Here is a 24,587-nt window from a genome sequence, read left to right as displayed (position 1 = left end):
AACACGCATCTATGATCTCTCTTCTGGGGAAAAAAAAATGCGAAATTCCGTAATTTTGTAGACAGGAGCTTGAAACCTCTACGGTAGGATTCTCTGATATGCTGAATCCAATGGCATGATTCTAATCAAGACTTCTTCTTTTTGGCTGTATTTTCACCTTTTTTCGGAAATTACATATTTTTTTTCGGGCTGTAACTTTTGATTGGTGTCATTAAAACTATTTGTTTGGGAAACTGCATAAAAATGAAATTCTTTTGACTCATTAATTGTTATCAAAATTCTATTTATTAGAGTTTAGGTCACTTTTGGCCCGAGTCGTTCCTTACTTACAGTTGATCTGCAGTTGAACTGTTTGATCTTGGGTCTTTCTACAAAGTTTTGTATTTTTTTTTTTAGTCGATAAGATAAGATGTTAGACATAGCTAATCTTAGTCAGAAGTGCCCAAATTTAAATCTTTCTCAGTAGGACAGAGAACAAGGATTTGGGTAATATTTACATCTGTGTCTTCTGGGGGATGTTTTCATTTTTTTAGTGGTTTTGTTGCAAAATTAGAAGAATAAAAAATTTGTAGCTCTCCAAGATTAAGAATATAAATCTATCTCCCGTCTCCCAAGTTTCCATGAATTAATAACGCTGCTTTTTGGAGAAAATAAAACAGCTGATTAATATATATATATATATATATATATATATATATATATATATATATATATATATATATATATATATATATATATATATATATATATTCAAAACTTGAAAACAGAAACTGAAAACTCATTAAGGTTTAATTCCATGCAGCCCCTATGTTATGCATGTAATCTTCTAAGCCCTAAATGTAAGAAAAGTGCATACGTAGTAGCTTGACAATACCTTCCAAAGATATATTCTAGTCCTGGATCCATTTCTGAAAGTTCCATTCACCTTACTAGAAGTTTACCGTTTTATCTACTATAGTTGTTTATCGTTTGATTTAGGACATAATGGGTGGCCTGTGTTTACCCCCCCCCCCGGACTAGTTGGTCTCCGATCACTTTTGCCTTATAAAAAATGACAAGAACTCTTGTCTGGTCTAATTGCGCACCCTCCGAGGTTTTTGCGACCCTGAGTTGGAGATTTGGGTGAGGAAAGGGCAGTATATCTCCTATTTGGAATAAATTTTGGGGTTTAATTTTACTAGAAACATAGACCAGAAAAATTCCCAGGAATCATAAGGGAGATATCAATTTCACATTTTTGATGCGTTTTTTAAAGTCCCACCCCCCTCAAACAAAATACCGGTTACAGACCTGGGGACTATACATCAATTTCTACCTCCAGCCTTTCCTTGCCCCCCTTACAACTAATTATGTATTTATCTGATGGTTCAATGAGAGGTGGGATATTTTGGCATTAAAATGCACCCTTTGAGGTATCTCACTCCCTCACTAACTACAAAACAATCAGAGAACCACACTGTAGAATAGCCTAAATAACTAAACACTGTAGAATAGTCCTGAATAGCCTAAAGTGTAGTAAAACAAAATCTCTCACTCGAATTGGGTGGGAGGATCTCGTTAAGAAAGATTTAAAGAAAATGGGAATTTATTGGGAGGATGTAAAGAGGGAGGCTTGGAATAGATTGGGATGGTGGAGGAGAGGGAAAACCTAGTTCATAATAAAATTTTGACACTAATTTTACCATCCCCCGTTGTATGTAATGACCAATCAAGCAAACGACTTATAAATTATACATCACTGAAAAAGAAAGGTTCAATTTTACCACTAAAATACATCCAAAGCGAAAGAGCTGAAGATTAAGTTTCTTTACCTGATAAACGTCAGACACTCTTTCCAGACTAATAAACTAGTTTATAAATTAGTAGTTACAACTGAATTTTTTAAAGCAGCTGATCAAAATTGACCTGGATTGATTTGTTCCTTTATCAATGTAAATACATTCAGTTGTCATAATTCGACTGCAAATTTTTTTTATTTGCATCAATATATGACTAAAACCCATTTGCAACATCATGGTTCCGGCATGTTCCGGTTATGGGTCATATGGGAAGTGAATGTTAAAAATTGAGGTTTAATCTTTAAAGGCGAAACATTTTTAGCGTAATTTTACCAAAAATATTTTCCTGAGATGGAAAATCTCCCCCTCCCCATTGAAGCCACTAGGCTAGATTGTAATAATTTTTTTACCATTGAGTTCTTCATATCTAAAATGTGATTTAAGTTTTTCAGACCTAACAAAAAAAAATGTTAAAAATCATATTTTACCAGGGATGAGTTAGATTAATTTCCCCTCAAAATTCAAATATTCACTTCAATATCCCTATCCTTAGTAGTAGTCGCTACAGAAGAGCACTGCCTATGGTTTCTGGTTGATTTCAGTTTCAATTATTATAAGACTTTATTTTTAGTGATTTTAAGTTTAATATGCAGCGTGATCTTTCATAGCAGAGGAACTCACTCTTGAGGTTGATATCGAGACAATAATTGAACATTTTTTTGAAAGTTTTTTTAATATCGTCAGGGTGGGTCAAATTTTGTAATAATTATTTCTTCCGCTTCCTTGATCGTAATATTTTCTTGTAATATTTATGACTTCAGGAAAACCAACAGATGAGAATTATGTTAAATAGACAAGTTGGTACTTTACATCTTGCGTAATTTCAAGTTAGGTCATCTTGCAAAGATATATATGAATAAAGTCAATTTACGTTGGGACAAGGTGATTATGCGCAAAAACAAATAAACAATCTTTTTTTGGGGACGAGGGATCGTCTTTGGGTAATTACTTCCAGTTTGCAGAGTAGTCCTTCGCGTAACGAAAAAAATATCAGGTTTTACTAAACCTTATAAGAGCAACCTACTTTTCTCTTCGTCGCAAACCCTGCATTCTCATGGCTCTTTCTTCAAGAGGCATTTGAAGTGCCGTATGTAGAGCTTCAGCAACCTCTTCAATTTCATAAGGATTACACAACAACGCTTCATGCATCATCTCTCCAGCCCCAGCAAACGGTGAGAGAATTAAAACGCCGGGATCACCAGTTTGGCAGGCAACAAACTCCTTGGCAACCAAATTCATACCATCACGAAGCGGTGTGACTAAGGCTACTGAAGCGTCGCGGTAAAAGGAGGCCAACTCGTTCTAAACAGACACAAAACAAAAATATATATATATGGATTTAAATACAATGAATAATAAAAGATTCAAGTAACTTCATCAGAAAAATCAGTGATAAGCAAGAACCACTACTCTAGATAATACTTGTGGTTAAATTAAAATGCAGATTTTTCATATCTTATATGTTTCCTGCGAACACTATTTTTTAGGTTTTCCCCATGGACAATTTCCATTGAAAAATTATCCCATGCGGAAAAACCCTTCTCCTGGAAAATTCCAATCAGACAATTACCCCTGGAATTGTCTAAGACAAATAAAAAGAATAAAAAAGAAGGGATTCTGGAATAATCTACCTAAATTCTAAAAAAAAACAGGAAGAATATATGGTGCACAAGGTCATATAGGATTTATTTTTATACGATTATTTCACTTAATTTTTCTTTCTCATAACAGGGTAAAATATAGATTAAAGAAATTAATTTGAATTTTGGGTAAATTTCCCGAAAAGCAGCTTTCCAGAAGGAGACATGCTAGAACAATTTAGATTGCCAATTTTATGCTCTTTTTCATGGCTAAAGTCACATTTATGACAATTCATCCTATCCTTTCTGATGCTCCGATCAATAGGTCTAAGCTAAATACAAAACTAACATAAATTAAAAAAAAAAAACAGGCTACCATTAGATTTAATATTTTATACTCCTTTTCAACATAATAGTACGTTACTCAAACAATACACCCCGATTGACCCATATATAGCCCTAATAAAATATTTGCTGTTCTTACCATTGGTTTATCCATTGTAGCACCGGTTTTGCTGCATGTACTCGAGATATTTAGTTTAGCCTGAGTGATAGGGGTGAATATTGAATAAAGTACTGTTTTAAATGAATGAAAAAGATGAATAATAATAGAAGGAAACATAATAATCTGACTGTATACAGCTCAATAGCACGGCCTAGGCAAAGAGCAAAGTGTGCTCTATATACTATTTTTCTTGGCTATCAAAGGAGTTAGAGTAGAAACTTTGGAGGAAGCTCATTCGATGGAAAATTATATCTTCGAGTGTCCTTTTAAAGAGTAAAATATGATTAGAGGCAAGCAGCCCGCCCTTATTATCCCAAAGAAACCCAACATTTTTTTTTAAATAGCCATTTAAGGAATAGTTGAAGGTCCAACAAACATGCCTCTGGGGATTACAAAACCCCTAGAGCTCTCGGAGCAATGGCTGTAAGTTATGCAACTCGCTCATTATTTTACATATAGTATTTGCTATTGGAAAGGGAGGCATATTTGATCTTGGTGTGAGAGGAGGCTAAGGGTGCTAAGATGAACCTTCTGGGGAGTTTTGAGGGGAGTGTTGAAGTAAATCAAAACACACTATGTCAAGAAACGTTGTGAAAAGAGCAATATCTCAGGATCGACTGAAGGCATTGAGCTGGAACTTGGAATTAAACCCCGACAGCGCACCGATGAGGGAAGGCCGGCGGCAAAGGGGCCAAAAAATGCAGCTTGGCATGCCACTGGAGCACCACAAAAACGATTTCGAGATAGGTGAATCAAAGGTCCTATCTTCATAAATTACATCAAATACTAAGCGTATCTTTTGCATGTTTCTCCTAATGCTAAGAAGCTACTCAAGACCAGAGAAACATAATGCTCATTTCATCCAAATGTGATAAGCTATGCCAAAAAGGTGGATCTGCAATATCTTAAGAACATCTGGGGGTATTAAGTTGAAACTTTTAGGATATGTTAAGAGAGGAGTCAAAAAGGAACGAAAGACAACCAGCCTCGTTCCTCTTACCATTTTCAACCATTATTCAAAATGGTTCCAAGGTCTAATAGAATGCCTCCACAGATGTCACGCCCCTCAGCCGGATTTTAAGGTTAGCGGGATTTTAAATTTCCAGGGAAGAATGGAAGGATTGTCCATTCTTACTATACAGGATTTTCTATAGGGAAAGGGGGATGTTTGATCCTGGATTTGTCCAAAGAGACTAAGGACATTGAAGTGAAATGTCGGAGAATATTGACCAAAATCAAAAAACACTGTATGCATCTAATATATTAAAAAGGGCGTATCTGCAATATTATAGGAGCGTGCCTAAGGGTCCAAACATTCAATCAAAAGATACTAGGTGGATCTTGGTTGTCAGAAGGGCGTATTCGAAATATCCTAGGAACGGCTAATGGCATTTTCAGAGAATGTTTAGGGGGAACTGAAATAAATCATAAGCCACCAATTAGAACTATTAAATTAGACTAGGACATTTTAATTATTATCCCCCAGAGACGTAGAAAACTGGCGAAATATTCAATATTTCACAAAAAAAACATTTCGCAATCAAAACGAACGGAAACTAATTAAGAAGTTCAAACATAGAAACTCACCCAGAGGTAGTTTCAGAAACCCATCCCCCTCACCACTCAACAATGATCCACCGACACTCCAGCTGATGCTGAATTATACTTTCTGTACGCAATTCCTTCAAACGCAACCTGAATAAACTTGGTCACTACTAGGACACTACTACTCCTCCCCGCTCAGCTCCAATAATAAAGGCGAAGACGAAAAATATACGTAGGAACGAAGAGCGATTAGGCAACAAGTCTTAAAAAATCATTTAATTTCCATCTGAAGGCTAAATGAGGTCTGGAAAATTAGGCAATCGAAAAAAAACTCCTTTGGTCATCTGATTCTCCCCCCCCCCCTCATAAAGACCTACTGCTCCTCCGTCATAATGTATTAGGCTACTGTATTATGAAGCAAATCACTTCCGTTAAAATAAACACCGGAAGAGTAATCCCACCTCCCACCGACACACACCTCGTATATTCCCGAAATGCATCTGGTAGAAATCTCGAGATGACCATTTGTCGTCGAAAAAAATTCAAAAACAGCTCAGTTGATTGGAAATTGGAAGGGTCATAGCTCTTTTTAATAGTCAAAAGTGATTGGAAGTCAACAAACCCCTCTCAAGCCCCCTCATTTCCACAAACACATCCAATCAAAACTTTGAGATAACCATTTGTTCAACGTAATTGAAAGTCGGGAAATCATGCCTTTGAGGATGAAAACCCCCACAGTCCTCAGGGCAAGGGTTGTGAATTATGTCATGGGGGCATATAAGGTATATATAGAAAGGGTGATCGTATGAACTTCAGAGGAGGGGGCTCATTGGATTGTTGATCGGAAGTTCTAGTGCCGTTTTTAAGATTCAGAATGATCGAAGGGTGGATACCGCCCTCCCTCCACACCACGTATTTTTCCAAAATGCATCTGATGGAAATTTTGAGATGGCCATTTGATGTTGTAAAAACTTCAAAAATGGCTCATTCGATTGAAAATTGAAAGGCTAGTGCCCTTTTTATTGGTCAAAAGCGACTAGAGGGCAACAGGCTCTCTCCATGTCCATCAATTCCCAAAAAACATTTAATTAAAAATTTTGAGATAACGATTTTGTTCAGCATAGTTGAAAGGTCTAAAAATTACAAATTTGACAACCACCATACCTTCTCTAGACCAGAACTTAATGTGCACTTTACTGAAAACAAAATACATTAAACATATTTATACAAGATATATGAAGGGGAAAGTCCCCCCTTGCACTCCAAGTACAGCGCAAGTGTCTGGTGCCCTTTTTAAGAGTAACAAGAGATTGGAGGACAAGCAGCCCTTCTCTCAAGCCCATATATTTTCCAACCGCATCCAGTAAAAATTTTGAGACAGCCATTTTGTTCAGCATAGTACAACGTTCCAGCAACTATGTCTTTAGGGATATTAGGCATGTCAATCCCCGCAATTATGTAATTAACCGCTTATGCGTTGCAACTAAATCGGGGGCACCCTCACCCGGGGCCATAAATGCAGGTTGAGGAGAAAAAATGTCCCTAAAATGTACAACAGGGCCTACCGGCGCGCCCACACAACCCGTGAGTTACAAACCTTCTCCAAATAATGGGTTAAATTGCATAGTGATGCAGAACACCGTCACGGGAGGATCCTCTGTAGGAGGAAAACTGCGACAAAGCGTAAAATCAAGATCTATGGACAACGGCCTCTACAAAAGACTGCCTCAACCCTTTCGAGTTACCTGCAAGACTGGGGACCTGGCGATCAACTCAATCCTCACTTAAGGAGTGGTGCCCCTCGAAGAAATTATAGCCTAGTAAGCGACACAGTGTTTGCACGGAATTCTGATAAATGGATAAATCTTCTGGGCCTGGTCTGTTTTGACGGTCATTTTCAGGCTGAAAAACGTCTTCCTAGCTAATGTATCTACTATGGGCTGCCTCCCCGTAGTGGCATAATATGTGTAGGCATAAATATATAATGAGTAGGAGGTAATAGGCTTGAGACTGTCTGTGCAGGATTTCGATCCTTGTTGATAAAAGACCATTGCCAAGTGTTGAAAACCACGTTGTGATCAAGATGGGCCCTGGATTGCATAAAGCCTCCATTCATACTGGAGGTCCGAAGGACTTCTGCTGTCCGGTTCTAAGCCGGCTTAAGCACTTCGGTTTAGACTTAAGAAGATACGTGATCCCGTTCTGCACTGATATCCGGGATCATTGCTTTTCCTGGGGCCAAAATAATTTTAATGATTTAGATGGCATGAAGATTGGAACATGGAATGTTACGACATTAAAAAATGACAATCATATCGACATTTTGACTGACGAATTCAGACGATTCAAACTGGACTTATTAGGAGTTTCAGAAACTCATATCCCAGGGATGGAAAGCACGAAATTAGGTGAACAGAATTTGTTTACTCAGGCAGGAAGGATGGGGCATATAGACAGGGAGTAGGGCTACTAATGGATAAGTAAGCTACTAAGTCTTGTTTAGGATGGGAAGGTATTAATAATAGAACACTAATTGCTCATTTTATGCCTAAAAAGTTCAGGGTGTCAATTATAGCAGTATATGCCCCTGTTGAACCACCTGATGGAGATACTACTGACTCAGATGAATTTTACTAACAGTTACAGAAAAAAATAGGACAGGATCCCAGGTAGAAATATAACGTTTTACTAGGAGATTTTAACCCCTGGAAATAGGGATAGATGGTATCCTAGCCTAGATAAATCTAGTGTAGGCAAAGACAAAAGTAATGGCTTATTGGCTACAGACTTATGTAGCCATTACTTATAGACATGGATGAGAATTTGAGACAAATTTTCCAAAAACAGTTGAATACTAAACTTAAGAGTTTAAAATTTGACAAAGTGGAAGATGGTCGGATAATTTTAGAAAAACAATTTGTGAAGTTGCTGGTGTTAAGTTAGGACTGCAGCTAGTAATATTAGTGAAAAAGCTTTATGCTTAATAGAGAGGAGAAGGGACTTGTACAAGAATTATCTGAGTGATAGATCATATGAAAACAAAAGGAACGGAAAGAAAGTGGAGAAAGCATTAAACTATGAACTAAGGAGGTGGGACATGGAGGCCATGGATAAAATTGCCGAGGATCTAGAAGATGCAGCTAGACGGTATAATAGTAAAATATTGTACTGGTATGTTAATAAATTGATAGGGAGTAGTCAATCCAGACTTGTCCCAGTTAAAGAAAGGAATGGGGCCACAAATAGTGATAAGAAAAGAGTTAAAAGAGATGGGCAGAACATTTTGAGAATGTGCTAAATTTAGAGAGGTTGTAGGAAAAAATATAGAGGAATATGAAAAACTTTGTGATGCCTTGGATGTGAAGAAAGTTTTGTTTTGTGAAGAAAAAATAACGATAGTACTAAAAGGATTAAAAAATAATAAGGCTCCAGGTGCAGATAGTGTGGTAAGTGAGCTTCTTAAGTATGGTGGCTCTGAGGCTAGAAATAAGTTACTGAAGATTATGAACATGATTTTTTAAAAAGGGAAGTACCTAACGATGTTAACCTTAATTAAACCAAGGTATAAGAACGTGATAAGAAGGAGTGTGGTAATTATCGAGGGATTAGTCTGGTCTCTGTATGCAGCAAATTAATGAGTAATATGATACTTTTTAGACTGACAGACGCTGTAGATAAAGTTTTAAGAGAAGAACAGTGCGGTTTTAGAAAAGCTAGGGGTTGTTTCGACCAAAATTTCACTCTTAGGTTAATAATTGAGAAGTGCCTGAGTTATCAAACACCTTTGGTCTTTAGTTTTATAGATTATGAGCAAGTGTTGGATTCTGTTGATAACAGAGCTTTAGAAAAGGCCTTATCCTTGTATGATATACCAGACTAATGCATTAAAGTGATTAGTGCTACATACGAGAATAACACTGCAACGGTTAAGGTAGGAAATGAGGTTAGCAGCTGGTTTTGTATAGAATCAGGAGTTAAGCAGGGTTGTATTCTATCTCCTTTTATATGGATCATTTTAATGGACTTTGTCTTAAGGAGCATAGGAAAGGCCTTGGGAGACCAAGGAATCAAATTGGGAGGAAAAACTCTCCTGGACTTAGATTATGCTGATTATTTAAGCATCTTAGATGAAAATGTGAGCAAAATGAATGAACTTTTAAAAGTTTCAGGGTGCTAGAATAGGTTTGAAAATCAATGTTACGAAGACTAAGTCACTAAGGCTAGGAATATGTGAAGGTAAAAAGGTGACGTTGGGTAACAAAAAGATTGATCAGGTGGGCAGCTTCACTTACCTTGGTAGTATTATTAGTAAAGACGGTGTTGGCAGTGAAGATGTTAAAAGTAGAATAGCAAAGGCTCAGGGGTTTTTCATAGTTAAAAAAAGTTTGGAAGAATAGGAAGATAAAGTCTGCAAACCAAGATTAGAATACTTTAAGCTACAGTGATGACATTGGTCAAATATGGCTCTGAAGCATGGGCATTCCGAAAAGCGGATGAAGATTTGCTAGATATTTTCAAGAGAAATTGCCTACGGATTGTACTGGGTACCCGACTGACTGACCGTATTTCAAACAGTAGCCTATTCGAAAAACGATGTTCAATCGCGCTTTCTAGGGCTATAATAAAAGAAAGGTTGAGAGGACTAGGGCAAGTTGTGCGGTTGAAGAATGACAGTCCTTTTCGGCCAACTGTCTAGGGCTAAACAGAGAGCAGGTCGTCCTGGTCTGGGATGGGAGGACGTCATAAAGAAAGATTTAAAGGATATGGGAACTTCCTAGAGGGTGTAAAAAGGGAGGTTTTGATTAGATTTGGATGGAGGAGTAGCATACGTAGCTGTGTGCTGTGTTGGCCTCAAGCGGCTTGGTACTGCGGTGAGTTGTTAGTAGTAGTAGTAGTAGTAGTTTTGGGGATACTACTATTGCTACTTCTGCTCTTACAATTTAAATAAACAAAAAGAGTGTAACTTTATCCAAGTTGCCAAAGACCATAGATAGAATCTTTTCGGAAATATTAGGTTTTATTTTTCAGGTCAACTTCAGAAGCTATCAAACTAAATTAAAAAATATTGTTTCCGTCAGGATTAAGAATTGTTGAAAAACTTTCTCCAACATACAAATAACAGCCCATACTATTGATTTCTATAGAAAAAAAAAACTGAAAAGATATATAATGTTGTTTTTCAAAGAAAAGTAAAGAGTTCCATTAAACTGAGAATGAGCAAAAATAAAGTCAAATAATCTTCCAAGTGTAAAACTACCAAAAATCACTATCGATAAATAAATGAAACTCAAAACAAACAGAAATTACAATAATTAGCCGAGTCAAACTCAAAACGAACAAAAATTAACGCGAGTAGGACTAATGACCCCTGTACCTTCTCAAGACCAGAAAACAATTTGCCCTTTATTCAAAACAAAATACGTTTGAAATGCTATCACCTTTCTTACTTTCATGAATAAAAAATTATCAAAACCTTAAGGAAGAAATGTCAGTATATGTCAATTACTGACACATACTAAACTGACAATTACTGACAGTAGTCCACAGTGTTATTTATTTTTTTTTTTTTTCAGTAAAGCACAAAGTGTGTTCTGATCTTAAGAAGGCCTGAACATTATTAGCCCTATTCATGTTAATTTTTGCTCGTTGTGAGTTTGAGTTGGCTATTTATTTTAATGTCTGTTCGTTTTGAGTTTCATTTATTTTTTTATAGTGATTTTGGGTAATTTTACACTTGGAGATTATTTGACCATTTTTGCTCATTCTCGGCTTAAAAAAAGCTCTTCACTTTTCTTCAAAAAACGTTTCTTGTGAAAAAACTTTTTTAAATATGAAATGACGTACCTGAGATATACATCCATATATATATCTAATGGGTGACCAGTTAGCGGTACTGAATTTACCGTTAATTTTCCCAACAAGCTGATCGATTTCCTCTTTTAAATCCTGATATTCTTTCACATCTGTTCGAGACGGTACAGCAATCTGCATAAAATAGACTTTTTCGATATACTCTGGGTGGTGTTCCAGTAGCTTTTCGAAAGCATGCAAGCGGTTGATAAGACCTTTAGTGTAGTCAAGGCGATCGACTCCTAAGATGACGGTTTCTGTAGTTATCTTTATTACTCTTGGAGCCTCTTCGGCTAATTGGACAAACCTAAATAAATGATTAACCTATGAGAGAGTAAATTGAAAATGTTGCATCGTTAACCTAAAGGAACTGTTAGTAATATTTTAATTGGAAAACAGCATGGTGAGGGAGGGCCCTACCATAGTTTTTCGCCAAAATCTACTTATTAAAAACTAAATTTTCGCAGTCGCATTTGCGTTATAACTGCCATCTCTTTGCCTGCTTGAAATAGACGAGTAAATCCCATACACATACGATTTTCACGGACCAATTTTACCTTACCTAGTCCGCAGGATTTTTCATGCAGAAAGCAGTTTCCGAAAGCAGAAAGCAGTTTCTCTTCGTTATGAATTATTACATTGCTTCTAACTTTCAGTTGAAAAAACTTGTTCTTTTTTATTTTTTTATACCAGATTCAAACTCATGAAGCAAAAACAAATAAAAAAGAGCAATAACTATTGGTGACTATTAAATTTGTATCATAGTTGCTAGCCATTTTTGAGCTCATATAGGTCAAAGGCCCTGTTAGCAAAGGCCTTCTCAGTTTTAAATCCAGATGATGCAGCTACTCAAAAGGCTTTATCCACGAGTGAAAACGTCGAACTATTATTGGAGGTACCAGATTCTAAAACTTGATAGCCATCACAGCTAAATTAATAAAAAAAATCTTCTGTAGGATGAAGTATTACCGATTGATTTCATAGCCAGCCGGTATGTTTTTTAGGGTCTTAAGAGGTCTAAAGGGTTCTTCATTAAGGGCTTTGCGGTTGATTGCGTATGTCTATGCTGTTTGACCTATGTAATTGGATGGATGAGTAGGGTTAAGGCCTCGTTTAAGTACTGATCTATATTAATTACTAAAGTAGGAAAACAGTCTTCCTTTCTCCTTCTGTCTTTCTTATTTGTTTATATGGTTAATTTTTTTCTATATTATCAATTTTTTATTATTCATTATTTATAATGTTTTATATATTCTTATTATTTAATATTTATTATTATTTTTTTATTTTTTATGTTTGGTTTTATGGTGTGCGTTTGTTTCTGTGTTTGTGCTGTTGCACTGGTGATTTCTTTTTCCATTATACTTTTGTTAAAATTCTTGTGTAGCCAAATACCGCATTACAAAATTAAAATAAAAGATTCTTGTGACTAGATGATGATTCTTGAAGCCTGCTATTAGAATCAAAGTAATTAAGTTTATATTTTACGTCGACACCTTTATATATAATTCTTTCACTTGAACATATGGAAATTAATAGACTTAAGAAAAAAGGGGAATAAGGCATCTGACCTTGACCGTAAATACACCATTAATTTCAACCCGCTTGTAAAGTATAATAAACACAGCACCCAATTCTTTATCTATAAAATGCAAAAGTTAATGCTGTTTTGAGCGGGGTGTTCTTGAGGACTAACGACACTTTATACTGAATATAACTGATCAGAAAGAACGCAGTAGCGCCTGATGGTGACTTTTTCAGTAAGTAGTTATTCGTTCTAGATAAAATGAACATTTTTAAAGACGAAAATCAGAGCCTGATTTAATGTTTTGACACTCCTAGGCCCAAGGGGTTTTGCCACTCCGTTTTGCGAGGTTTTTGGGAAAGTCTCCAAAAATGCTGACCTTTTTCGCATACGTTGCACAGGTACCGATCACCTGATTCAATCCCTTCGGCCGAGAGTGCATTGTGTGGCTGGGGGCAAATCATCCGACGCTTTCCAAATTTTTCCCCCAGATTTCTCCAGGTACCCATTTAGAGCTGGATCAACTTTGGCTGAGCTTAAAGGGTCAGACCATTGACTTCCGTCCCAAATCATAGAATGAGCAAAACCAGGACTCGAACCCTTGACCTCAGGATTTCAAGTCCGGAGCGCCTACCACTCGGCTAGGACGGGAACTGATGACCCAAAAGTAATAAAACAGAGAGGAGATATCAGACTCTCAGCTACCATTCTTAAAGAAATTCAAGCAAACATGTCGTACACATACGTCATACACACATCGTACAAACACGTCATATAAACACATCAAACACATAAGTCATACACACAAAAATACACACACATACGCACACAAATACATACACACATACACACAAAGTACACACACATACACAATTCTGAACTGAAATCAAGTTGCCATCAAAATCAGGTGTCCATGGAGTTCCTGTGTTGCTTTAAAATTAATTTTTTTTTGTAAATTGGCTGCATGGCAGTTACCAGGAAGTGGTGAGTGGAGTATAGAACCCCCAACACAATACCTATTGATGATTACAATTTAACCTTAATATGGTTTATGAATTAAAACTTAAACCGCCTTCATATGGTTCACTTACTCAGATCTCACATGAATAAAAGAACATTGTAAATTACATTAGAGAATTTTTTGTCACATGAAAATTTAGATCTAAATTCAAACCTAATATGAATAGAAATAACCATATACATAAAGTGGTTACCTTTTGTTCCCAAGCGAATAAGGGATTAAGTTTTAGCTCTGTGTTAGTATAATATAAAATAAAGACTTGTTATAGTACAATAAATACAGTTAGCTTAAAACTTCAAATGTTTCATTTTCCTTTTGCTTTTCAGCCCCCCGCCCATTCAAAATGAAAAATAGAACCTTTGTAATACTTTTATACTCAGTAAAGATCAAGCAGCTGAGGGGCTCGATAATCAGCCTTATTATTCTTTTCGTTTTATTTCTATGAGAACGTAATCTTGCATATGTCCCTATTCTGAAAACAAGACTTAATATGACTATCAAACCAGAATTTTGTCATAGCATTAAAAAGAAGCACTTTTTAACGTACCTGCTATAAGGAATACCAATCGGCATGGCGCGCACCCGTATATGTCTATTACCATATTCAACGATCATGTTTTTTCGGTCAACTCTACATCCCAGTCGTCTGTGGCAACATTCAATAAAATTCAAACAATAGTCTTCGATGTGAAAGCCAACAACGTCACATCCCAACAACCCTAGAAAAGGGTTATAAGTAAAGCTAATTAAGTTAAAGGCAGCGTTGTAGCACTGCTTTAGCGGAGAAGCTTGACCTTTATAACTTATTTATTTATTTTCGTTTAGTTTTTCCCCCTACCACTTTTTTATGGAAGGCTGTGTCTTAAAAACCAGGAAGGTAGTTTATTTGACTTAAAATTGAAAGCTATGAGGCTTCTATAAATATCTAAATGCGATTGAATGGCATCCAGCGTCCTCCTGTGCCTTTTTTTGCTATCTACGCCTTCCCTGCTACCCAAAAATCTAGCAAAAACTTTGACGTAGCCATTTTTTTCAGAATAGAGGAAAAGTAAACACTTCTGCCTCAGGGATGGCATAATCCTGAGATTTCCTGGGCAAGAAAAATTAAATTATACCAATTGCCCGCTGTTTATGTATATACATATATATATATATATATATATATATATATATATATATATATATATATATATATATATATATATATATATATATATATATATATATATATATATATATATATATATATATATATATATATATATATATATATATATATATATATATATATATATATATATATATATATATATATATATATATATATATATATATATATATATATATATATATATATATATATATATATATATATATATATATATATATATATATATATATATATATATATATATATATATATATATATATATATATATATATATATATATATATATATATAGATATATATATATATATATATATATATATATATATATATATATATATATATAGATGTTATGGGAGCTGGCGTTTTCTCCCCGGAAATCCCCCCGCGGAAAATCCAGCTCCTGGATAATTCCCCCATGTTAAATTCCCGCAGACGAAAAATTGAGCAGCCACAGAGAAGGCATAAAAGAAGTACCTAAAAATGTCGATAAGATGCCCTAAGGGGTAATAAAGGACATATATCGAAACAGTTTTAGGACAGGGGCTGGTAGGTCTCCGATCACTTTCGGCTTAAAAAAGGACTCGGACTCTCAATTTACGAGTGAATGAACATCTTCAGAAGTTTCTACGATCATGAGGTGGAGGTTGGGGATGAGGAAGAGGTGGTCTCCCTCCTATACGGTATAAATTCTGTTAATTTTGTGGTTTAATGATGCTCTTTACTTTCATAATAGCAGAGTAGATCAGAAATATTCCCAGAAATCAAGAGGGACTAAATATCAATTTCTGCCCCTTCGCCTCTTCCTTAAAACTAATTCCGTATTTCCCTGAAGAGTCAATGAGAGCTAGAATATGTCAGCATTAAAATGCACCCTTTGAGACATCTTCCCCCATCCCTAACCAGAAAATAATCAGACAGAACTGCTTACACGTTTAAAGCTCTCATCTACAAATGTTTGGTGGTTTTTTTTACCAAAGAAATATCATTGATGTTTGGTCACTTTTCAGATATAAAAAAAACCCGATATCAAAAATAGTTCCAGGAAAGGGAGGCTGGTTGGTTTTCCAATCAGTTTCAATTCAAATTAAAGGACTAGAATTATCAATTTCCAACCACCCTTCCCACAAAAACCTTATATCTTAACAAAGAACAACGTGCATAGCTTAGAACCCTTACCCTAGGAGCTGGAAGGGGCGTTGTCCAACCCAGAAGCATGGATATTTGACCTTCGGACTGCTTAGAACAAAATGACTATCTCAAAACTTTGATCGGTTGCGTTTGGGGGAAAAAATATAAGTGGTGGCTTGTTGGCATTGGACTATAAATTTTTAATTTATAGTCCAATGAGAACCCTCCGAAGTCTATGCGATCAGCTCTTCCATATGAAGGACCTCTAATAAAAAATAAGTGAATTATAATGCATTGAACCATTTTGGCTCCACTATAGGCAATTCTATAATATTGCCTCTGACTTAACATCATGTGAGTAGAACTTACAATTTCCTTTCTAATGAACATCCGAAATTATCCAGGAGGATATGAGGAGGAAATTATCTGACGATATTTTCGAGAGAGAATTTTCTGAGGGACTTTCTGCAGGGAAATTTTCTGGGAGAAACCACCCAGCTAAAGGTGTCATAAAAGAAAAATTATACTCTTGATTAAAGATGTCCAGTGACACGAAACTTTCAGAAATTATTTTTTGAATCAAAAGTCAAATATTTTGTTATGGGAGCGATTTAGATGGCCAAAAAACAGGCTAAAATACTTTCTGTTCCTAACCACTTTGAAACGGTAATAGGGGTCTCCCCCTTTGCGGAAAAATCCCTCCCGAGGAAAATTTCCCCTCCCTAACGAAAATCCCCCCCTATATTCCACCTGGATACTTTCAGCTGTTTATTATAAGCGAGATTGAAAGTTCTACTCACCTGTTTAAGTCAGAGGCATTGCTTTAGCGCTGTTTATATTAGACGTTAGCTATAGGCACGTTCACAAGTAGTTACAGTCAAAAGTAATCACGCTTGCCGTGTCATATAGCCGTGGTCACAGGCGCAAGTAGCTGCAGTTCTGGTCGTAAGCAGATGCAGATATTACAAGAAACAAACAGAAAAGAAAGGATTCGAAGACAAGGTCGTATCCAGGGGGAGAGTTAGGGGGTTTGACCCCCCCCCACCAATTGTTTGCGCAACTCTTAAAAAAGTAACAAAAATGAATATAAACAAATTTTTGTTTGTACCCCCCCCCCCCCCGAAAAAAAAAATCCTGGATACAACCCTGCTCGAAGAATAAAATGTTTACCCATTAGAATGTCTTCGTCCCAAGCACAAATACGGAAAATGTCCCAAGGTGGAAATGGAATGTGAAGAAAAAATCCGATTTTAACTGCAATCCCTTCATTTTCTGATAGCTGGAAGGAGAGAAAAAACTGATTAGGCTTGTTTCAATCTAGAATTATGAAGCATAATACTAGATAGCTTGCTCAAACTTACGTGTCTTAAATATTAACTGAAAAAAATCTAATATCGATGTTTTTAACTGAAAAGTGAAGATTTGTATTAAACCAAAGACGAGGAGATAAAATCGTACATTAATTCAAACCTAAAACGAACGAAAATCACGAGCGAAAATCACGAGCGAAAATCATCAGTGAAAAAATGAGAGCCAAAACATACAGAATTTACAATTAGTGATCAAGACAAAGTTTTATCAAACAGAAATTCCGACAAACAGGAGCAGGGCAAATACCCCTTAGACGTATTAAGTCCAGAGACATATAAGATTTTACAGATAATCTGTTTCTTTTGGAGCAGTGTGTGTTTTTATTTTTCATCGAACAGTTCGTGGTAACAAACTGTAAGTAAGGAGCGACGCGACGCATTAGTAATCGAGACTCTAAAATACGGAATTTTAATATCAATTGATACATGAAAAGAACGGGCTTATTATACTCATTCCAAATATGTCAGATTAATTAAGCTTAGTGATATCATCAAATGTTATAAGCCTGAGAAAATTTGGCTGATTTTTGAAAAAGGGAGAAAACACCCTAAAATTCAAAGAATCTGAATGAAAATCGCAACATCACATTCAGTGTATTAGAAAACCACTGAAGTGGTTAAAAGCTCCTGTCTGCAATAAAATGTGGAATTTCATACTTTTTGCCAGAAGAAATATCACGGATGCGTGTTAATTTATTATTATTTTTTTGCAGGGTTGGTCATATCGAACCAATGGTCCAGGAACATCGGAGGAGGGCTCATTAAGACGAAAATTAAAAGTTCTAGTGCACTTTTTGTGCGACCAAAAAGAATGGAGACCAACTAGCCCCCCTGTCGCACCCATCTTTTCTAAGAATCGTCCAATAAAAATTCTGAGATAGCCATTTTCTTCAACATGGTTGAAAGGTCTAATAACTATGCCTTTAGAGATAACATGACCCCCACAACCCTGGGGAATAGATCTTTAATTTACAAAAGTTGCCCATTGTTTACGCAGGCCTATAGTATTTGATATTGTGATTGTACTTGCTGCGGGACCAGACATGAACGCCTCACCTGGCATCTAGAACACTCCTTATGGTTGACTCCTATTGGTCGCGATCTCGTACCAGCTCTTCAGCAAACCGGAGCCAGAAGCTCTCCCATTTTCTGCCTAACTTCCGAAATCCACCAATCGTACCGAGGTCGCTTCTGACAATTGCCCGCCAATTTTTCAATCGACCACCCGGGCGCCTGCACCAATCTGACAGAGGAGCATCTAGAAGCACTTGCTTGATGGTACGGTCATTGGGTCTTCTTAGGACATGGCCAAGCCAACGCAGTATTTTCTGTTTGACGATTGTGGCTGTGGGCTGGATGTTACAGCAGTGGGTGACGCACATCAGCATTTGAGATTTTGTCGGAGCATCGAATCCTCAAAATTTTTCGTTAACAGCGGTGGTCAAAGACTTTCAAATCACGGAGAAGAAGCACCTTCAGTGGCCAGGTCTCAGCTGCACAGAATAGGACAGACCTAACTGCTGCTTTATAGACACAAAATTTTAAACTGATACGTGATCAATATGGCGATCACTGAAAGTTGGCAGGCGTATCAGGGACTGGACCAGGTTAGATTATAAATATTAGTTTTCTCGATTCGACCATCTGGGGAGGGGGGGGGTGTTAGGAGGGTTAATTCGGACAAATTAGAAAAATGAGGTATTTTTAACTTATGAACGGGTTATCGGATCTTAATGAAATTTTATATTTAGAAGGACCTCGTGTCTTAGAACTCTTATTTTAAATCCCGACCGGATCCGATGATATTGAGGGGAGTTCCAGGGGGAAACGGGAAATCTTGGAAAACACTTAGAGTGGAAGTCTTTTGACAAGGGAGGAGGGGGCAATACCAGGCATCAATTAATGCTTAATTTAAATACAGTCACAGTTCCTTCTTTACGAAAACACGTTCTTGTAGCCACGTAACCATTAGTTTTTCGTCTTTAAATTATTATCATTATCTGCAATTCATTATATACTGGAATACACTAACCATTAACACAAATTGTTGGAAAATAATGACAAGGCCGCAGAGAACAAGGAACTTTTCTCTTGGACTTTTTTTAGTGTCCCTTTTAATTTGTAGATATATATGTTTATTTCTTCTTCTTTTCTGTATTATTAAACTTTTTTTGTCCCCTTCCTTTTTTTTCTGACTTATTTTTTTTTACTCATAATTTGACTATTCATTATTATTAGTGTTTTTTGCTTTGTTTGTTTTATTAGGCAACTCCGAAGTCCAAATTCGGCCCTTTGAGGGCTTGTGATAGTGATTTTAAAAAAATAAATATCTTATCTTATCCTAAACAGTTTTTTTTGCCTTATTCTGCAAGTCTATTTCAGCCCAATTGAATTTGGAAAATCTACCTCTCTAATTGTATTTCCTGCTAGCATGAGATGGTAGTCATGTATCCAAACGAGAGGAGTTACAGTTGGATTTCCTTCCCGTACACCGTGGATTGCCTCGAGAGTCTTCTCTGAAAAAAGCTTATTCACAGCAACATAATCCTAAAATCATAAAAATAATTAAGACAAAAACAACCAACAAAAATACTGCCAAATAAACTGAGCCGTAGCCTGAAAATGAAGGAGAGGAAAAATTCGAAAATGTGGATGAGAAAATGTAGTTAGAGAAAAAGTGTAGCAAACACAATGGATAGCGAAGGGCTTAGACCCAAATGAAAGATAAAAACCTTGAAAATTTAATATAACTAAATCTTGAAATTAGAACTTTTGCAATGCACACATTTTACAGACATCGCTTCGATGCTCAGGAATCAGCTACACCAAAGCATTTAAACAGGATGCTTTCTCTGGTTTGCTCGCAATATCCGTCTGCTTGAAAATAATCCTGAAGCCTAACTAAAGAGTAACCCCTGTTAATAACTATAAAATAAAACTCTACAAAACTTATTTCGATGCCAAAGAATATGGACAGTTCCAAGATGCTGCTTCTCATATTTGGTGCCAAATGTGTAAAATCCAAAAATAGAACAAAATCAGTTGCTTTAAAGCCTATGCAAACACATTTTAATATTAGCTCAAATAAAAGAGCTCACGATCTTTCGCTGTATTTGGAATAAAAGTATTAACCACTTGAGTCGTGTCAGGGTTATAGTCTTAGTCCAATAATTCGATTCATAGCTTGAAATTGTTCTCAGTGCAGGCAAAAGTAATGATGTGTTTCAAGTTTATGCAAAAGTGAGCTATTTCTTGATTTTGAATGATATTAAATCGTATTACCACGGTTAAAATGGGTACTAATAGCTACCGGAAATACAACTTATGAAACCAAGGATTTATAATCTAAATAAGTGCAAGATCTTTTTTTTGCTAACTAGTGACTTTAACTATTGACTAATGATTTTTTTTTTTTTTTTTTTTTTTTTTTTAGAGAATTCAAATTGTATCTTCCATTTCCCTTTTTTCTGGGTTTTCCGTTTTCAGGAAAGCGCTACTTGTTCAAAATTCCACAAACAAGGGGAAATATTGGGATTCAGTTTATTTGAGCTAGTTTTATAAATATTTGCCGCATAGGCTGTGAAGGCTGTGAGGGAAAACCTCAAGTGCTGGATCCAGGCTTTCTGAAGGAGGGTGAAATTGGTCAAGAAGCAAAATTTGAAATTTATCTTGGGTACTTGGAATTGCAGGCAATGATTTCACTACCTGTTTTCCTTTGGGGCGGGGTGGGATATGCTGACAGATCAAAATCATGCTGACGATTTTTTTTTTGAGCGAGCAAATGTGTATTGCCGCGAAACGGTGAAACTTTTAAAAACGACCATTAAAAAGTGTATTATCCTTTGTTTTTGCCTCTTTGAAACCTATTTTGGAAAAGGAAATAGTACCAAAAAACACTGCTTTTTCACTCGACCGGTGCCGCGAAGCGGTGGCCGTCGAGTGGCAACACTGTTTAGATGACTGAGCATTAGATCAGATGTTATCCTTGAAATTGGTAAGACCATGGGGACTATGGCACGACGCTTTTTAAGTTTTACCAAACAGAATAGATGTAAGCTGCACTTGAAAGGTGGGTGGGTGAATGTGTGAAAAATATTGTTTTTTTTTGAAGAATGTTGAGGGGTGTTTTAAATTAAATTGAAATGCGTTGTGTGCATGGCATGCTGTCAAAAAGCCGTATCAGCAATGTATAAAGAAGGTCTCGGAGTATTAGGTTGAAACATTTAGGGAATGTGTTAGGACACGTTGAACTAGTAAAAATACACTGTGTGCATGCTATTACTAATATAAGCAGCAATAGTACTGCTGCTTTTAGTGCTAATACTACTAAGGGTAATGGTATAAATGCAGAACTTTCAGGGACTGTTGAGGGGGATGTTGAGCAAAACCAAAACACATTATGTGCATGCAGGTTATTAGGAGGACGTATAAGGAATGTCTTAGAAACAGCTTGAAGTGTTGAGGTGAGTCTATCAGGGCATAAAGAGGGGATATTATACAAGACCAAAAAGGCACAATGTGAATACTAATACTGCTTACTATTAATACTGCTACTGCTATAACCGACACTACTCCTATTGCTCCTGCTATAACTTCTAATGCTACACCTACTATTATTGCTAGTCCTAAGGGTACTAGTTAAGCTTTTAGAGAAGGGTGAGGGTGATGTTGAACTGAACTGAAATACACTACATACAAGTAGCGGCTTGTTAGCAATATCCCAACAGCGGCTTAGGATATTGAGCTAAAATATTGGGCTACCAATATTACTACAACTTTTGCTGCTACTTCTACAACTACTGCTACAATTGAACCAAGACAAAATAGTTTAAGTATAAAGTCGTTCATAAATACTGAAACAGTTGGAACAGATTGTATGAATAGACTGAAACAGTCGTTCATGCATAAAATTTATGTATGAAAGACTGAGGGCACTAAGTTGAAACTTTCAGGGCTACTACTATTACCCCTTCTGCCTATATTTTACCAATGGAAAAGACAATGTTAAGCAAAACGGACCAAAATTAGTTTCCAAAAAAAAATTTCCACAAAATAAATTTCTCAAAGAAAAGTAAATATTTAAATTAGACCAAACGGATTAGAAATACGTCTAAACAATTTTTTCACGTCTAAGACTATCATAAATCACCATAAATAAATATATGAAACCTAAAACAAACAGAAACTGCAGCGAATAACCGAGTCAAACTCTAAACGAGCAGACACTAACATGAGGAGGGCTGACACCACCCCATGCCTTGTGAAGACCAGAACACAATTTGCACTTTACTGAAGACTAAATACATTTGAGATTTTGTCTATTTCTTAACTTCAATAAATCCAAAATTTAAAAACTTATTTTGTGGAAAATTTTTATTAAATTAGCATGAAAATATGCGGCATCAGCTTTTACATGTTTCAAATGATGCATGCTTTTACATTTTCGTAAAAAGGTATAATATCTGTGTGTATGTAAAAGAAAAAAGGCTTCTTTACAATGTTTTATGATTCCAAATTAACGTTACAATGCGTTGTTAATAAATTGTTTTCTCAGTGTCTCAAAGCTTTTTTTGTTGAAAATTCGTCTTCAATTCTTCTAGTTACGCTGCAAAAATAATGGGACTCGGTGACATTTGATCGACGATTTTTTTTTTTTTACATTTTTAGTCTGAGAAACATGTAGTCAATATAGAAGTTTGAAACAGACATCTTCAGAGCCTTGCCATAGTTACTTGTAGCCGGAAATATTTAAGTCTTTCACCAAACAAAGAATCCTGCACAGAAAAAAACCTTACGTTTTCTTCATTGCTAGGTTTTTTTTTCTAACTCGAATTCATCCGCGAAACGGCGCGTTTTTTCTAAACTGCATGGTTTTCCGCATCATGTAATGGCACCTTTAGGGATATATATTCAGAAAAAATTGCATCTCAAGTTTACTCGTTAAGACTAGTTTCTATCGCGACAAATTACGAATTTATCGATAATTGTAAATTCGAAGTTCAAAATTTCAATAGGGAATAGCGTTATGATTCCAAAACAGTGTGCACAAAAAAAATAAACAATATTTTTCACTCATTCACCCACCTTTCAAGTGCAGCTTACATCTATTCTGTTTGATAAAACTTAAAAAGCATCGTGCCATAGTCCCCATGGTCTTAACAATTTCAAGAATAACATCTGATCTAATGCTGAGTCATCTAAACAGTATTGTCACTCGACGGCCACCGCTTCGCGGCACCGGTCGAGTGAAAAAGCAGTGTATTTTGGTACTATTTCCTTTTCCAAAATAGGTTTCAAAGAGGCAAAAACAAAGGATAATACACTTTTTAATGGTATTTTTTAAAAGTTTCACCGTTTCGCGGCAATACACATTTGCTCGCTCAAAAAAAAAATCGTCAGCATGATTTTGATCTTTCAGCATATCCCACCCCGCCCCAAAGGAAAACAGGTAGTGAAATCATTGCCTGCAATTCCAAGTACCCAAGATAAATTTGAAATATTGCTTCTTGACCAATTTTACCCTCCTTCAGAAAGCCTGGATCCAGCACTTGAGGTTTCCCCAGCTAAAATAACTGAAATATGCATAAAAATAAGTGTTACCGATGTTTGGAGACCTGAGGAATAGGCTTAAAAGGACTCCATATGATTCCATGCAAACCTACTGGGTTTGCGGTGATCTTGAGGTCATTTATTCATTTCAAAAGTCACTTTTTTATTTTTTTGGAGAATGGGATGAAAAAAAAACGGAAAATAAAATTGTTAACAATAAAAATCGTTATTATTATCAAGGCCAGATTTAATGAGAATCATCGTATTAAAGGTAATAAAAACGTTAGAAAGAGCCATTCAGATGGACAGAAAAAGTTCAATCGGAATTGGTTTGTTCATCTTGAGATTCGCCAGTGCTTATCTCCGCCATAGTGTACAGAATATTTTGAGTCATAGCGATGCACTCATTCGAAGTTGCATTAGCATTTACTCTAAGGACACGCTCTAACTCCACCTTATCGCGGCTATCTTTTACCTGACGTTGCAGGCCGCATTTGACTTTTAA

The 24,587-nt window shown here is 36.1% G+C and overlaps 1 protein-coding gene across 2 annotated transcripts in view; it reads right to left on the bottom strand.

Moving 5' to 3' along the window:
* LOC136027250 (uncharacterized) overlaps nucleotides 1-24,587 on the bottom strand; it is a 67,267-nt gene that overhangs the window by 19,690 nt on the left and 22,990 nt on the right. For both annotated transcript variants that reach the window (XM_065704322.1, XM_065704321.1), the window contains exons 4-8: nucleotides 19,940-20,080; nucleotides 17,334-17,442; nucleotides 14,412-14,583; nucleotides 11,313-11,625; nucleotides 2,863-3,140 (exon numbers count right to left, since the gene is read on the bottom strand). In XM_065704322.1, coding sequence (XP_065560394.1) covers nucleotides 2,863-3,140; nucleotides 11,313-11,625; nucleotides 14,412-14,583; nucleotides 17,334-17,442; nucleotides 19,940-20,080 — 1,013 coding nt within the window. The remainder of the gene's footprint in view (nucleotides 1-2,862; nucleotides 3,141-11,312; nucleotides 11,626-14,411; nucleotides 14,584-17,333; nucleotides 17,443-19,939; nucleotides 20,081-24,587) is intronic.

Source organism: Artemia franciscana, chromosome 5, assembly GCF_032884065.1.
Source record: "Artemia franciscana chromosome 5, ASM3288406v1, whole genome shotgun sequence".
Lineage (NCBI taxonomy): Eukaryota > Metazoa > Arthropoda > Branchiopoda > Anostraca > Artemiidae > Artemia > Artemia franciscana.
The sequence above is the reverse complement of the archived record's forward strand: the minus strand, read 5'-3'. Positions and strand labels throughout refer to the sequence as shown.